At 33.2% G+C, this 16924-nt stretch overlaps 1 protein-coding gene and 1 long non-coding RNA gene across 3 annotated transcripts in view; one reads left to right on the forward strand and one right to left on the reverse strand.

The window, feature by feature from the left end:
- Positions 1-2650, reverse strand: part of LOC134264058 (transmembrane and ubiquitin-like domain-containing protein 1) — a 39983-nt gene extending 37333 nt beyond the window's left edge. Inside the window, exons 1-3 of one of the 2 annotated variants that reach the window (XR_009991442.1) lie at positions 2543-2650; positions 1241-2120; positions 376-1087 (exon numbers count right to left, since the gene is read on the reverse strand). Coding sequence is in view for 1 of the 2 variants with exons in the window: in XM_062746361.1 (XP_062602345.1) it covers positions 700-1087; positions 1241-2046 (1194 nt within the window). In the remaining variant the exon portion in view is untranslated. Of the gene's footprint in view, positions 1088-1240; positions 2121-2542 lie in introns of both variants that reach the window. The other variant, XM_062746361.1, reaches the window with a different exon arrangement.
- Positions 2651-6945: 4295 nt separating this feature from the next.
- LOC134264051 (uncharacterized) lies at positions 6946-7938 on the forward strand. Its single transcript, XR_009991441.1, has 2 exons — positions 6946-7115; positions 7472-7938. It is a non-coding gene; the product is annotated as an uncharacterized LOC134264051 (long non-coding RNA).
- Positions 7939-16924: the final 8986 nt, after the last annotated feature.

A 16924-nucleotide genomic window follows, 5' to 3' on the forward strand; every position in this document is an offset into this window, starting at 1 on the left:
AAACAATCACCAATGCCATGTACCAAATGCAGTTTTATAATAAAAAATTTAACTTTCAACATGTTCAAGATAAAGTAGGCTATGAATCAGTGTAATATACAGAAATTCTTGAAGCAAAATTAAGTGTTACACCCTTAGCTGGATTATGTCACATAGAATTTGAAATATTTCCTAGGATGAAATTTGAAATAAAATCATGTAATTACAGTGTGTTCATCTATTTTAGCAGATTTGGCTGTACTTTAATGCTATCCTTCACGACTACAGTACCATTAAAATAAGATTATCTCATTAAACTTAGTTGTAAAGTATACTGACAGACCAAAAAGTCCTTGACCTAGATGTACCTGATGAATTTTGAAAAGGCTAAAATACAGTTCGTTCTGTTAACGTGCTTTATATTGTGGCAAATATATTTTGGCTTCTTTTGTACTGCTTCTTTTCCACCCATTTTATTCAAGTGCACCATAATAGGTGATGGAAAAATCCTTCATGTTTATAAAACCTTGATTTATGATTATGCTAATCAGTCGATGAAGACGATTATGCTAAATTTGGAGTGTGCTAATTAACTTGTGTACATTTATAGTATGCAGAAATGCAAAAATACACAGCCAGGTGTACAAATACCAAAATCACCTAAAAATTGCCAAAAAAGAAATTGTAATCAAAAGATAAAACAATTCTGAATAACAAATTCTACTCCATATGTTCATGAGGAACCTGTTCCCTGTGTCTCTGACTGTCCCAAGAAGCCAGAACAGCCGCGATGAACAAAAATGTCAGACCGATCAACATAAACGTAGACGTGGCGGTAAAGAACTGTCTATACTCGAACCTCAGGTACCAAACGAAACAAAGGATGAGGCCAAATATGGGCAGGACAACGACCCCAAAGTCGCAACTTCCTTGATTCTCCGATCGCTGCTGAGGGGTCTGTTGATTAACTTGAGTGATCAGGCAGTGAACTACGCTGTTGTTTCCGATGTTGTAATTTTGCAGGGTGTTGGCATCATTGCGTAGATCTTGTCCGTTGAAGATGAATCGCACCAGTTTGTTCTCAGAGAGTTCTGTGGCAAAATTGTCTCTGTAACAGAAACATGTACATACATAAGGATTATTCCTCAGTTTTAAATTCAACACACAGGGACTGGTTACATAATATGGTTGGTTTTATCATGTTTATGTGAAAAGTGTGGAGTAAGAAACTACCATATATATTTCCACCACTCTGACTGACCTTCTGAATTGTCCTATGGTCACATTTGGTGCTGCTGTAACATTTCTTTGGGTATCATTCAAATACTTCAGTCTCACCGTGATAAGCCCTGTCTCTGAATCAGTTTCTGTGGACTGCACAGTCTCATTCTCAGACGGATTTGGTCGACTATTATCTGCTATTGTTTCCGGTTGTTTGACAGTAAGCTCTGGGGCAGAGATTTTAGGTGGCATTTCTTGTGAACTAGAAATAGGATTTGGAGGAATTTCTTGTGGACTAGATGTAGGATTTGGAGGTTCAATTGAAGATTGGGGATTTGATATGGTAGTCTTGTCCTTACTTCCTTGAAAGAAGTGTAATCGTCTCTGACGAAGTTCTGTTTCATTTAATTGCTTAGGAGGTTCTATATTCTCTGTTTGGCTTTCCTGCTGTGGAACTTGTCTCTCAGAACTTTCTGACTTTTCATTTGTTCCTCCCTCTTGCACTGTTTCACTACTCTGAATATTTTGACTACTTTCAACCGACACTTCACTATTTTCAATAGGGCCATTCTCATTACTTAATGTCTCTGGTTCTTGGGCATTGTTCTCTAAATTGGCTTGGTTATCTGAATTAGATGGTGTGACCTCTGATGAACTTTGACCCTCGGCTTGATTGACATGCTCTGTATCTCTATTTCGTCTATGTGTCAATTCAATAATTATCACACTGAAAAATGGAATATCTCTTATGTTTGTTGAAATCCATGCTAAACACACTATAAATAGTATCAAAATAATTGCCAGAAAAATTGTTACTTCATCACCAAATCCTTCTATAAGAGTCATTGCGGCACTCCTTTAAGTTTTTCGAAAGTGTATGTATACAATATGTTCTGTTTTACTGCCACATTTCTGCTTATCTGAAATGAAAATTTGAAGTGCAAAATGATAATTGTACACATTTAAAACTGTCTACTTCATATCAAGCTCTGGTGAAGTCATAACAAACTCATGCACATATAACAATTATAGTTATTTACTGGCTGATTAAAAGAATCATATATATATTTCAATACATACTGTTAGACAAGTAACAGATACTTTTCAGCAAAGTTAATCATATTTCCAATTTCTAAGGTGTTTGACGCTACTAAAAGTTTATAAGGATATCATTCAAATCACAACACTGACAGCTGACATTTGTCTTTTAGCATGACGTGTTACACAAGAGAGAAAGATTAACTTTTTTCATATATCTACTCGTAATTTTATTGTTAACAAATCAGCTTGTATATAAATATCTTAAATACTGACGAACTATCTACAATATTTCAAAGTTTACCTCGAATGGGCTTTCCCCCTGTCAATATTTTTTTTAGCGGAAATTAACACAGGCAGGCGTTAAAACTAGTCCCCATGAGAACCGAATGTCAAAAGTCCTTGAATTAAAATATTTCTCTCTTACTTATAATGTTCTGACCTTGATTTTCAGATTGTGTCCAAAGGTGAAAAAATATCACTTACCTCAATTTATTTGTAAATAATTGTGTTTTACTCAGATATAATTTTCAAGTTATAAACTTTTGTAAATGTAGAACCCAAAACGGTTGACATTTTGCTTGTAGTTCCGGATATGAATTTCATGTATAATAGATTTAACTAAAGTCATTTTTTAAAATAAATATATTTATAGCATATAATCATCTAATATATTTATTTTATGTCTAAAAACAAAAAAAAAATTGCTAAAGTTAAAAGTAAAATATTTAAGTCCTTTCAAGGTTTTTATTGTCTTTCCCCGATTTTAGTCTCACCTTATCATTGTCACATGACTTGATGTTGGACAAGATGTCGCACTCAGCGGTGAAAGGAAAATTAATAGCTGTTATTGGAGACGAGGTAAATGGTTGTTGTTCAGAATCGTAAAATCAGTTACATGCCACAATTTATGACTTAGGTTTTTAAAAAAACGAATAACAAGGTGACATGGAAGAATAATACAAACTGTCAAAATGGTCAATGCATCTTGACTACACTGGAATTTCTAGTGACTTTCTGTAAAATACTCTGTTTAATTTACACTATGATTATACTGTAGGAGACAATGGAAAATACACATTTCAAGCAAGTCTTTACACTAAATCATCAATTCAACATCACAGGTTCAGGTCCAGCGCATTTTACAGTAAAATGATGTTATAAAGCCCCCATATATTGGTGAAAGTCTGATTTTGGTGAAAGCGCCCCTTGATTTCGGTCAATTAAATTAATTTTTTTCTATGTTATAGAATTTTACAGTAAAATGTGATGTTACAAGACCACCCAAAATATTGGTTAAAAGCTGATTTTGGTCAAAGCGCCCCTTATAATAATTTTTTTATGTTGTTTTATTTTGTCGGGAGCGCCCCAATTTTTTTTTTTTTAGAAAAATCGTCTGGGAAGTCAAAACGTCCAAGCGATTTTGGTCAAAGCGTCCCCTGATTTTGGTCAAAGCGTCCCCTGATTTTGGTCAAGGCGCCCCCTAATATTTTTACAAACATGTTACGGAATAAAACTGTTTTGTATTTATAATATTATCATTGTTTGGCAGTTAATTCACGCTTTGACCAAAATAGATGGGATGGACTCGAATGTTTTTTTTTGTAAAAATATATGAATTTGTTTTATAAACATATTTTTTCCTGTAAAAATATGTAATTGTTAGGGAACAAAATCAGGGGACGTTTTGATTAAAATCAGGGGACGCTTTGACCAATATTTTGGGGCGGTATTTTTTCTATAAAAATATGTTAGGGGGCGCTTTGACTAAAATCAGGGGACGCTTTGACTAAAATCACGGGACGCTTTGACTACAGTGAATTTTTATTTGGGGGCAGTATTTTTTCCCATCATAAAGATAATTAGGGCACGCTTTGACTAAATATATAGCTATAGAGCTTTGATCAAGTGTTGTAAAAGCATTTTTACATTTTTATTGCCGGTATAATAAACAATTCATTGGATGAATTTCGGAAACAAGAGTCATGCAGCCAAGAAATATATGATTCCTAATTTATTTATTTCGTGCTGTAAGCTTTCTCACTCACAATAAAGTATATTCTACAAATTCAATCTTTTACCGCAGCTTATTGAAATATGTTAAGAATTTTGAAAGAAAGTGAAGTGATTTCTGTCAAAAGCAGGATTTGAAATCGATAATTTCATATTGTTAACTCTTATATTTGATACTTTATTTACCTTTTAACGGTCCGAAAGAGTCCTGTATTTAGTTTTGTAATGTTGGTTTTAAGGATTTCCTTTTTGACGCCCATAACCACAAACAGCCATTTGTTAGTGTTTAGAGGTAAGTAAATTATCAGGAATTGAAGTTTTACGTATGATTATTTATTAAATAGCATTTAAAATTAATTTGAAAGCTGGGGGAAGTGTAAAATACAAGAAAAAATACCCGTAGTGAGCAACAAAAAATTGTTGGCGTTAATCTAAGGTTTTTACAACACTTGGATCTGTAGCTCTCTGCTTTATCTGTCCTAATTTTCTCAAGCAGAGAGCTACAGTTGTGCAGCTAGGTTTCATGACGATGATCAATCGATTGGCTTGTGTAATGATTTTATGCATATTCTACGTTTATGCAAATTATCATGCAAACAGTTAACAGCTATTTTAAAGAAAGAACATCCAATTGTGCATTCCTTTTTTACGTAAAGACTTTATAATTTGTTTAATCTTAAACCTATCATTCTTTCTGTAGGTATTGACACCGGTTATGAATATGCCGAGAAAGGGGAAAAGTACCCTAAGGATTCGACCAACCATACCATATGCAGCGCACACGTTAGAATTACCAGCAATGAACTTAGAAGTAACTGGAGAATTGTCAATTTCTTTTATGTTTTATTATATGATTGAATAATTTCCCTCTCTCTGATTGGATGAGATCCAACAATGTTAGAAAAATACTACATTATATTGACCTGCACATGATCTTCCGGGTCAATACAAGGAATTATTGCAGGTCAATATAATGAATCACATGACCTTCCAGGTCAATACAAAAGGAATTATTGAAAAAGGTCAAGGTCTATAAGGAATTATTTCTGATATCCGTAAGAAATATTTCCTGTAACAATGTGTTTTTGTTGAAATTTATCATAAAAACTTTAAATTAATTGAAAACAACGTGCAACACGGGGTAAATATCTACCATTGAATTATTTGAAAGGTAGGGGAGGGACAATAAACTGATTCACCGAATACATATTCACTATATTTCGGGCTCAGTGAATATGGTTTACAATAAATGCAGGTGTCAAATCATACACGTATTGACCTATCAAGAAATTTAAAATGAAAGTAATTGTTCATGAAAAATGGCGGCTTGTACAAAGCTGAGAAATATATTGATATTGAAAAAGCACTTTCGAACTAACAAAACTTTTAAGCATCTTTTGACGATGGGACAATAAAGTTCATTATGTAAAGCGTGTTATTCACAAATGTATAGTTTCCACAAGAGTTGAAATTATTAAAGACAGATGATATAAACAAAACATAGATACCTGGATTGGTACATGTTTCTAGGTTTATTTTTGTTGCAAATGATGCAAATAACAAGTTTATAACGTATAAGAATTTGTAAAACTTCTATGATGTTCAAAATTCTACCTTTCTGCAACACCCTTATTTATCTATACGAATATTTGTCACTTCAAATCCCATTGTTGTTGACTTTGTATGTATTGAATGTGTTATGCATTTACGCCCTTATTTCATTTTACTCATGAACATTACTCAAATTTTTATTTTCATTTTTTATGAAAAAGTTCTTTTGTATCATCTGTCCTTTTTTGCTAGACAAAATGGAACTAACAGCTTATAAAAAAAAAATTTTTGAGGATTTTAAAATTTTGAAACTTAACGTGGATTACTTTTTTTGTAAACTTTAAATGAATTAATTAGTTAGTGTTCTTGATAAACTACAAAATATTTTTTGCAAACAACTTGTTTATAGACATTTGGCAATACGTACCTGTATTATTGTTTTTGTAAATTTTTAGTCAACGATATTGATGAATTCTACATTAATTTAAAAGCTTATATGATTCAATACTGATTAATTTGTTAATTTATTGTTAAGACAGAAATAAAATAATATATGTTTTCTTAAAATAGTTTATAATTCAACATTATATCAAGACACAAAATAAATGTATTAAAATCGTCGTATAATATATACGTATTAATTTACGCAATTTGTAGGTGTCACAAATTTTCCGTAAGTGTAATGAAACATTGTTAAAAGACTACAATTTTACCAATCCTCTAATCAGTCACATTTCAGTGTGTGAAACTCATTCGGTTATAAATTACAGACATCATTCTCTACAAAAAGCAATCATTCCTAAAATGTAATTTGACGCAAAAAATAATTGACATTTAAAAAATTGTTTTAGCAATTGCTACTACATGTATATGCCATATTGTTATAAATTTTATTGATCATGTCTTTTTAAGATTTATCTACCAGAATACAGTTGATTTGAAAGAGTTTTATCAAATATCTGAATATTAATTTATGAAAATTTTTTACCAGAGGTATACATCCAGCCGTGTGTCAATACTTGCAAATCTGTTCGTCCGTGACAAAATTTGTGCGTCTCGGGCGGTCCGGTGCATGTTTATTTCAAACACTGATATGTTCTACCTACAAATTGAACAAAAAATGTGATTCTATGTTATTATAACTCTGTGGAAAGAAGTAAGTTTGTAATTTCAAATCCTTTTCTTTTTAGATTGCAGAAGAAATCCGTTATGTTATTGACTCACATGACCAGCCAGTCCCAGCAGTGTTAGAAATCCCCAGCAAAGATTCACCCTACGATTCCAGTAAAGATTCCATTCTAAGGAGAGCCAAGGTCTTAAATACTCAATATTTCAAACGTTTTGTCTGATCAGTAAATTTTTTTAATCCAAATTTGATGGGGTTGAGAAATCCTTTGAGATATTTGAGAATTTGTGATAATGAGGTCAAAATACTTATATAAAGTGGTTGGAATGACCTTAAATTTTGATATAACCATGGTATTCAAGATAGCAATGTTTGAGACACTGAAGTTCAACTGTTACAGTATTTGATTATAAAATGTTCTCTTCTCCTTGAAGGTTAGCAAATTTTGTAAATTGAATGAATTGTCATATTTAAAATTGTTGAAATGCTGAAAATTAATCATTGATTAATTAATCTTTAATTGAAAAGTTATTTTTCTTTTAGGGTATGTTCTCAGCTGAAGATATGAGATGAGGATTGTGCACCGCAGCATGGAGAGGGTAGATATTGTATTTATTCGGAACTCTGAATTATTGAAATGTGACAGTGTTATCAGATACTATATATATGTGACCTGCTGTTTGTGAACATTTGTGTATTTGTTAGATGAATTTCTGTAAAAGGTATACATTCCAGTGATATTGTGGTGATTATATATATACATGTAGCAAAAAGTATATTAATTTTGATTTACTTGAAATGGTGAAATATAGAAAGGTTCTTCAAAAATTTTTGTAAAGCTGAAATGGCACATTTTTATGGACATATACAGTGTTCTAATCTACTGTAGATTTATATAAAGTATGAACAAATATAGCTATAGTGCTAGTGTTTTTTTTTTATGTATAATCCACATAGTTATGTGCAATCTAGTCAATGGGTAGCATAAAAGTATATTCAGCCAATAAAAATTATTTTTCATGGTGGTGAATTCTTGGATTAAATATCTGTATGTATATAAAATTAATTTTGTCCTAAATTTTCAATACATACAGTGGAACTTTGTTTTGTCGAGCTTTGATTGCTCAAATACCCTGTTATGTTGATGAAGCAATTAAAGCTGAACACGATTCGTAAAAGGAATCTGTCCGCCATTTTTGTTCTCAAGTCTCGCTACTCTGCAGACCCCTATAAATAGGGCAAAACTTAGTCACTGTTCAGTGTAATCGGTCGACACCGTTGTAGACGGACGTATGGTATTCAAAACTCGGTAGCGAGAATAATAACGTTATACTTCGTCTAATGCAGGAAAATAAGATACCAAATAAATTTACAATTATAGTTGTATAAGTCAGTGCAGTATACAAACAACACAGATAAACGTAACTGCAATAAAATATAAACAAAGGTAATGAGCACGAACATATCCACGCCGATACCTGTGACAAAAGACAGTCAGGTGTAACGAATGCGATGAGTATATCCTAGTATTGATGTATTGTAGATAATGCTATCGAAAATGGCGTATGCCTATTTACGAGTCATGTTCAGCTTTAAGTTTTGAATTCTTATTCTTGGATGTCCCCTAAAACAGGGAATCAAAGTTTTTACATTGATATATAATGGAAAAAAAAACTTTAAAAAATCTTTTTCTCAAGAACAAATGAGCCAGAAAGATGAAAATTAATGTCAAAGCATCCTGGGGTAGTGTAGATTCTACATGTAAATTGTTGAAATCATGGCCCCCAGCGGAAAGGGTTGGGCCCCAACAGGGAATCAAAGTTTTACATTGAAATACATAGGAAAAATCTTCTCAAGAGTCGCTAAGCTAGAAAAAGATGAAATTTATATGGAAGCGTCCAGGGGTAGTGTAGATTCTAAATTGTTGAAATCATGCCCACCTCCCCCCTTAAGGGATATGATGGGGACCACAAGGGTGAATTTCTGGTGGAGAACAGCAGGACCAAAGTTGCTGAGGTGAGCATTGTGGCTTATGGGCCTCTTGTTTGTGGCCCCTCTCTACGTGTACAGGGGCCATGATTTGGTTGATTGATTTTGTTGTTTTCCGTCCCATTCGAGAATCACTCATGTAGAGACATCAACATATACCGGTGAAGGGCGTCAAATTTTGACATTTTCTCGGCCACCAATGCCATGAGTAGTGAGGGATCTTTATCGTGCCAACGCCTACCGTGACACGGGACCTCGGTTTTTAAGGTTTCATCCGAAGGACGCGCAACTTTCACTCAAGTGCCGAGCGCATTGTGATTTAAAGAACATTTGCAACCCATTTTTTTTTTATCGATTTAAGTCAGTAGTGTCCGAGATTCGAACTCGCGACCTCCCGATCACAGAGCGCTCTACTGAGCTACCGTGAATGAGCAGGCCGTGATTTGAGAAGAAGGGAATCTACACTACAGCAGGATGCCTTCACATTAATATGATTCATAATATCTTTGTTGTTCTTGAGTAGAGGAGTTTGAAAGAGCTTTTCCAAATAAATGTTATTCCCTTTGCGGCCTCACACTACCCTGGGGACCATGATCTAAAAATTCAGCAATCTACACTTCTTTTACTTTTAGATTTTTCTGTTCTACCAGTTCTTGAGAAGATTTTAGAGATTTTTCTTGTATAATCTAATGTAAAACTTATTCCCTATCGTGACCCCATCCTATCCCCGAGGACTATACGAGAACTGTTTTCATTCTACGTCTTGAAATCAAACACACACTCACAGTTTACTTTCCGAGTAAGAAATTCTTAAGAATAACACTTCAGTGTTTTATACTTTTAATGTTCCAGTCAACAAATGTGAGTTCGAGCTGCCCCATCTATACTGAAGTCAGAATCCTTACAAACAAAGATACATTCCTGGTTCCAGTAAATGCTCTATCAAGCTCTTATCTTTACTTCTGTTTACTTCTTTTAAAAAATTGAACTGCTGAAAAGGAGCAACATCACACATATTGTGCTACAGCATATTCTAGAAGTTGTGTAAATCGGATGTGAATCCTGATTAACTTTCAAGAAATTTTAGAAACTTTTAAAATCACAAATTTTGTCAAATTTCGGTAACATCAAAACTTACGACTTTTCTACACTTTATTCAACATTCCTCGAGACCAATTAAAACCAAATCTAAACTTTTTATTATCATAGCCAACTGCTTAAAAAAAAACGGAATTTGGAAATCCTCACATCTTGTGATTGGTCACCAGCAAAATAACTTCGTTAAAACCATTTACTCTACACACAAATACTCAGTTGATATCAAAAGGAAGCTTAAGTTCCTCATTGACAGCGTTAAAAATTTTATGTGTAGTCTTCGGTTTTTCAACAAACTGTTGGAAGTCCTATGGACACTAATTGTGCTCCTAACATAGCTGAGTTGTTTTTTTTTTTAGCTCACCTGAGCTGAAACCTCAAGTGTGCCTAACTGATCACCCGTTGTCCGTCCGTCGTCAGTCCATCTGTCATCCGTCCGTCCGTCTCTAAACTTTTCACATTTTCAACTTCTTCTCAAGAACCACCCGGTCAATTTTAACCAAACATGGTACAAAGCATCCATGGGTGTAGGGGAAATTACATTGTTGAAAGGAAGGACCAAGTTCCATTTCAAGGTAGATAATCAAGAAAAGACAAAAATAAGGCTGGGTCATTAAAAAATTTCTCAAGAACCACAGGGCCAAAAAAGATGAAACTTATGTGGAAGCATCCTGGGGTACTATAGATTCTAAATTGTTAAAATTATGACCCCGGGGGTAGGGAGGGTCACAATGGGAAATCCAAGTTTTACATTGAAAATAAAGGAAACATCTTTTAAAATCTTCTTCTGAAGAATCACTTGGCCAGAAAAGCTGAAACTTATGTGGAAGCATCCTGGAATAATGCAGATTCTAAATTTTTCCAAATCATGACCCCTGGGTGTAGGGCGGGATCACAATATATATTACAAGGGGAAATCTGGTAAAGAACAGCATGGCCAAAGTTTATTCAGGTGAGCGGTGTGGCCCTTGGGCCTTTTGTATTATTATGGAGCAGAATTTGTTCAAAATCTTCTACATGAGAATAAGCTTCTTGTGGCCTTCAATTAGACTTTCAGATATATCAACGAAGTTTTATCATTTTAGTGAACTTACAATAGTTATTTTCATTTATATACTTATATGTTGACTCAATAAATCGCAGTGAGATAAATAACACCTAGAATCTGCCACGTCTATCTCATACTGAGATGTTTTTACTGACTATAGGCGACAAAGGCCAATTAACAACTAAACTAAATTATGCGACAAAGGAGATGACTTCAGCTTTTCCACAGTCAACTTTTCTTATTAATGGTGTGATATCACCTCAGTGCACAGGGGCTTGTCACGAAATATTTATCTTCTTTTAATTAAGTTACCCCTACTATGAAAATACACTAGTAGGGGTAACTTTATTAAAAGAAGATAAATATTTCGTGACAAGCCCCTGTGCTCAGTGTTGCATATGATGTTCAGGTCTCCCAGCTTTGTCTTCGTTGCTCAAGAACTTGCTCCCAGTACGATAATTTTTTTCAAGCCAGACATGCTACTCACTGAGATATCGCTTTTACAGAGATTTCAACAACCTCTTTTAAAGTCGATCGTCATTCCAAAATATTTATGCTCATTATAATGATATTTGTTAGCAAATATAACGGGTCGTATTTTGGCTGAATTTTTCATATTAATTGTTCGCGCGTCTTATACTGAATTTGTCGACTGAAAGTTCTGTCTACCTGTTTAAAACGGCTCACGGCGAGCGAGACCGATTAACAGGGGATGCTCACTCCTATTACGCACCTGATCCCTAAACTTGAATGTCCAGGGTACGTCTGTGTTTTATGTCTTCTTCAAATATTTGTATTGTTTGTGATTTTTTTTATAGTTCGATCCTTGTTCGTTTTCTGGTACTATGTTGTTCTTGAGAAGAAGATTTTAAAAGATATTTCATCTCAAACAGTCGCCCGCATGGCGCAATGGGTAGAGCGTACGTCTGCTCTAGTAGTCTGGTCCTGGGTCCGCTGTTATAAAAGATGCTTAAGTTTGAGAATGCTCTCAAGTCTGAGAATTTTCTCAAATCCAAAATTCTCAGACTCAGTGGTCGTCATAAAAAGTTGAGAGAAATATAATTCCTTAAACTCTTTTATTCTCAAATTCTCAGCTGAGTAATTCTCAAGAGTTGAGTTGAGAATTTTTTTTTAGATTAATTCCTAATGTCGTTTATATATATAGGATAAAGGATTAGTGAATATTTTACTGAGCGTAGTACAACTATGTAAAATGACAATAGAACACTAATTTGATCACTTTAAATGGAAAATTTATTCGTTAAATTTGAAATGTGTTAATAAGCTCAAAATGGCAATTCAAATGACGTCTTATACACTCGAATTTCGAAAAATACCCAAACTGCTTAATTCTGGTTCGTTTTGCAGAAAATAAATTACAGTTTGTTTTTTTTTAATTCATGAAATAATGTTCAAATATGCAATGAAAGTTGAAGGATATTTTTGTTAATGACTTAGGATTTTTATAACACGATTTAAGTTTAATTACTTCTATTGTTGAGATAAATTTTGACGGCAATTCCGAAGACATTTTACCTTTTACCTGTCTCACCATGCTTCTTTTTATGATTTTTAAAATGATTGACCATAACCATTTATAGGGCTAGTAACTATTACCTTATATAAATCTGAATATATTATAATATCCAAAAATAAACATAGATATTAAGCATTATCAGTATAATATACGTAAACCATAAGTTTTCTTGATTGCCCAGCTCTGATTCTGTGTCCCTACATTTGCATTTTGTTATTCTCAGTCAAAAATTCAACTGCATTCTCAAATATTTCATGCTGTTAATGGATAATTTTGTATTGAACAGTGTATATAAATTTAAAAAAAATGAAATTTATAAAATCTGAGAGAAGAAAATGTATGTGTTCAATCCCCCCTCGATTCTTGATACAACCTTACACTATCCTAACAAAGAACTTCTTGCATAATTTTACAACTTTTCTCACCAAAATATGCACACAATGTGATTTCAGATGATCAAGTTTGAGAATTTTCTTGCTAATAGAATGACCTTTTTACCCTAAAAGACAACAAATCTATACGAGGTCACAAAATAAAGAGCTACATGTCTTGAATATCAGAGATTTTTTTTATTCCCCCCGCTTGAAAAGCGGGAGGGTATAGAGTAATTGGTATGTCCGTCCGTCCGTCTGTTATGCTTTGGGGTACCCATCTCTTATCTGCAACTCCTCTCATACCACTGAATGAAATTTGATGAAACTTTCACAGAATCTTTATTACATATTGTCACATATTGTGACCTCCTATTTTACTTTTTGATCCGACACATATTTTGGGTTTCCCATAGCAAAACATGGACACTGTCATTATATTCATATGGGAGACCGGGGTATCATTTAGTGAGCTAATTGCTCACAGTACCTCTAGTTCATTTTGCATATGGTTTTGGAAAAATATTTTGCATATAATTTTGGAAAACAAAATAGACTTTTCACATTCGAACATAATGTGTTGTTCCTCGAGTGTTGGTTGATTGATTGTACATTGTTTAACGCCGAGTCGGCTATTTTTCAGCCATGTTTCGGCGGACTATCAGTTTAAATAATTTGTTTTTGAAGGATTTTGTTTTCTCTGGCGGCCCCAAGTGAGCTTACTCTTTTTCGAACTCCAGAGAAATGATCTTTGACATGCCAAGGGGGTTGTCATCCTTGACACGGGGCACCATTTTACTCGAGTGTTGAAAATACTAAAATTCCGAAGACAGACTGAAATACATAGCAAATAAAAAACAAACTGTAATTTATTTTCTGCAAAACGAACCAGAATTAAGCAGTTTCTACGAAAATCGAGTGTATCAGACGTCACTTTGAATCGCCATTTTGAGCTAAATAACACATTTCAAATTTAAACGACTAAATTTTCGATTTAAAGTGATTTTTTTTACATAGTTGTACTACGCTCAGTAAAATATTCACAAATCCTTTCTCCTATGTAAACGACATTAAGAAATTATTTTTAAAAAGATGAATATTCGCCATTTTGAATCGCCATTTTGACTTTTAACTTACAGCTGCGCCATCATTCAGTTGTAGAATAGTGAGATTAACGTTTGCTTAATTTTTCCGCTCATCAAAAAGGGCTGAGAAATTGCAAAGGGTCCGCCCTCCTCTTTTGTGTCCAAAATGTACATAAGTTTTAATAAATGATATTAGTGTGTGGCTGTGTGCCACTTAAATTCGGTGTACCCCGACCCCAAATCTGCCCCCTTTCAAGATTCCTGGATTCCCACAGTATTGCGGCGGCTTTCATAATCTGAACGTCAAATTAACTACTTTATTTTTGTAATTACAAATCAGATATATGTACATACTAATAGTCTTTTTTATGTGCCACATATATACAGGACGTATATTGTTTTTGTCCTGTCTGTCTGTCTATTTGTTTGGTCTGCAAAAGGTCATAACTTTTGAACCATGAAAGATATATTTACATCCACTGAATAAATTCTCCTTTAAGAAAACCCATAGGTATTTTCTTTATTTGATGAAATCGATATAACCTCCTCTCCTACAAATCTATATACGACCTCAAAGGCACTGTTTACATTGATCATCGTGGTTTAATGATTTTTTGTAAAAATTGAATTAGAAAACATACCTTTGATATGCCGCAGTAAAAAGATGCCTTTTAAATGATTTTTCAATAATTCTTCATGGTTATCCGTTGGATTTTCAGTATCTCTCCTGATACGTCACAACTTTTTTGTGTTTTACTTTGTTTCGATGGCCGCTCAAATAAACGTTCAAATATACGAGTATCTGTGTCATTTCCGGGAAGATAACTCTGTTTTACAACAGAACGTGTTTAATTTCTAAACACATTTAGATATAAAACATTTAAGTGTTTAGTTGTTAAACACATTTCTATACATGTTTAGATCTAAACACGTCATGGAAGTGTTTAATTCCTAAACACAATTTTTACAGTGCATGCATTGCGTTAAACACTGCATGAACTTTCAGGCATGTCGCCTAAAATTTCTTGAGTGACTGTTGACTCACTGTTCCATATATATATATAAAGAGAGATTTTGCATCATTAAAACAATAATTAACCTTTTTAATCATACTTTAAATGATTATTTAGACGGATATATATACATGTATAAACAATAAAATGTCTTTCTTTGTTATTACTGGAATAGATATTAACGGTCGCAGCCATTGCAGAAAAAAATTATGTATTTTTTCTGTAATGGCTGCTTCCGTTAATTCCAGTAATAACAAACAAAGAAAGCATTTTATTGTTTAAATATATAAACTTCATATTTGGTATGCATACCCCACTAATCAAGTTCCTTTCAAATGACACCTTGATGACCTTGACTGTGACCTATAGACTATAAAAATAGCTTTTTCGTACCTTTGCCATAACTTTTTAACCATAGGAGATAGAGACTTCATATTTGGTGTGCATACTCCACTAATCAAGTTCTTTCAAACGACACCAAGGTCAATGACCTTTTGACCTTGAATGTCACCTATATGCTAAAAATAGCTTTTTCGAAATTTGTTGCCGCAAGACACATAGAGTTTCACAAACACATCTGGTTTCCTTAATCTGACTTTTTCAAGATAATATATCTTGTTTTAAATAAATGAACATTCTTTAAAAAAAAACACAGATGGATACTCAGGATTTGAGTCTTAGTAAACTATGTATTTTATATAGACAATCGCAAGCACCCGTGTATAGATGCAGTTCTGAGGGTGTGCTTCATTCATAAAAATATCATACTAGTTTACGATAACTTTTTATTAGATATGCCTTTTATGCTAACAATAATATTGCTTTTATATCTGATTTATCGAATCTATAGGCTATTTGTAAAACATTTATTTAACGATAATTTTTTGTTAGATATGTTTGTTTTCTAACACACTTTGTTCTTTAAGACAGGCACGGAAAATATTAAATAAAGGGTTGGGGATATTTAAAAAAAACTAACCTCCTGATAAATAATATTGATAATCAAAAAGAAAATGTACTTTAAAAAAAATCTTATCTTATTTCGGAAGGGGGCTAACTTTTAGAATTACAAAGATGTAGTATCATATTTTCCAAAGCAAAGCGGGTCTTTTTTGTTTCTGTCTTTTTTAACAAAATTTCTCCAACTAAAGAAGATGGGCGCATTTGGCGTGTGATCTGCAGGAATCATTGCCTGACGTCACGGCGTCAGGCTGATAAGGATTGATATTTGCAAACTAGCCCTAACTTTTTAAAAGTTATGAAATTTTCAAGTTAAAATAGTTTGCTATTGTAATTTTTAAAGCTAGGTCATTTACAAATTTAACGACTTATTTTCAAGAAAAGTTTTCAGTAAAAATTAAAAAAATGAAGGGTGTATTTTCTACAAGGAAATATAATTATAGTGTTTACTTTTTAAATTTATGGCCTTTTTAAAGTTTTTTGCAGGTGTATGTGGGATTAGGTCATCAAAGGGTAAGGTTGATATTTAAAATCCGTTTCAATGAATAGGATTTTAACAAACATTAGATTATGTTTTAAATGTTAAAAAAAATTTATTGAAAATAATGATATTACTGGCCAAAGTGTTTAAATCTTTTTGCAAAATATTCATGTAATTAACCGTTCAACATGTCCGGTGAATCAAAATCAGTCCATTTAATTTACGAAAGGGTGAATCTTTTCGCGCAAAATGTCACTGCTTTCTTCGCGCCTTTTCCTTGGACTGTTCTATTGTATGAATGGGTTCTAACTTCCCTGGAATTAGTTCCGTCTACAAATAATTGTTTTATCTCATTCTTTTATACAGTATATCGTAAAATACATCAGTATACGGACATGCAACACTAAAAAAGAAATG

This window comes from Saccostrea cucullata, unplaced genomic scaffold, assembly GCF_032062105.1.
Source record: "Saccostrea cucullata isolate Sc308-1 unplaced genomic scaffold, CSIRO_AGI_Scuc_v1 ctg793, whole genome shotgun sequence".
Taxonomy (NCBI): Eukaryota; Metazoa; Mollusca; class Bivalvia; order Ostreida; family Ostreidae; genus Saccostrea; species Saccostrea cuccullata.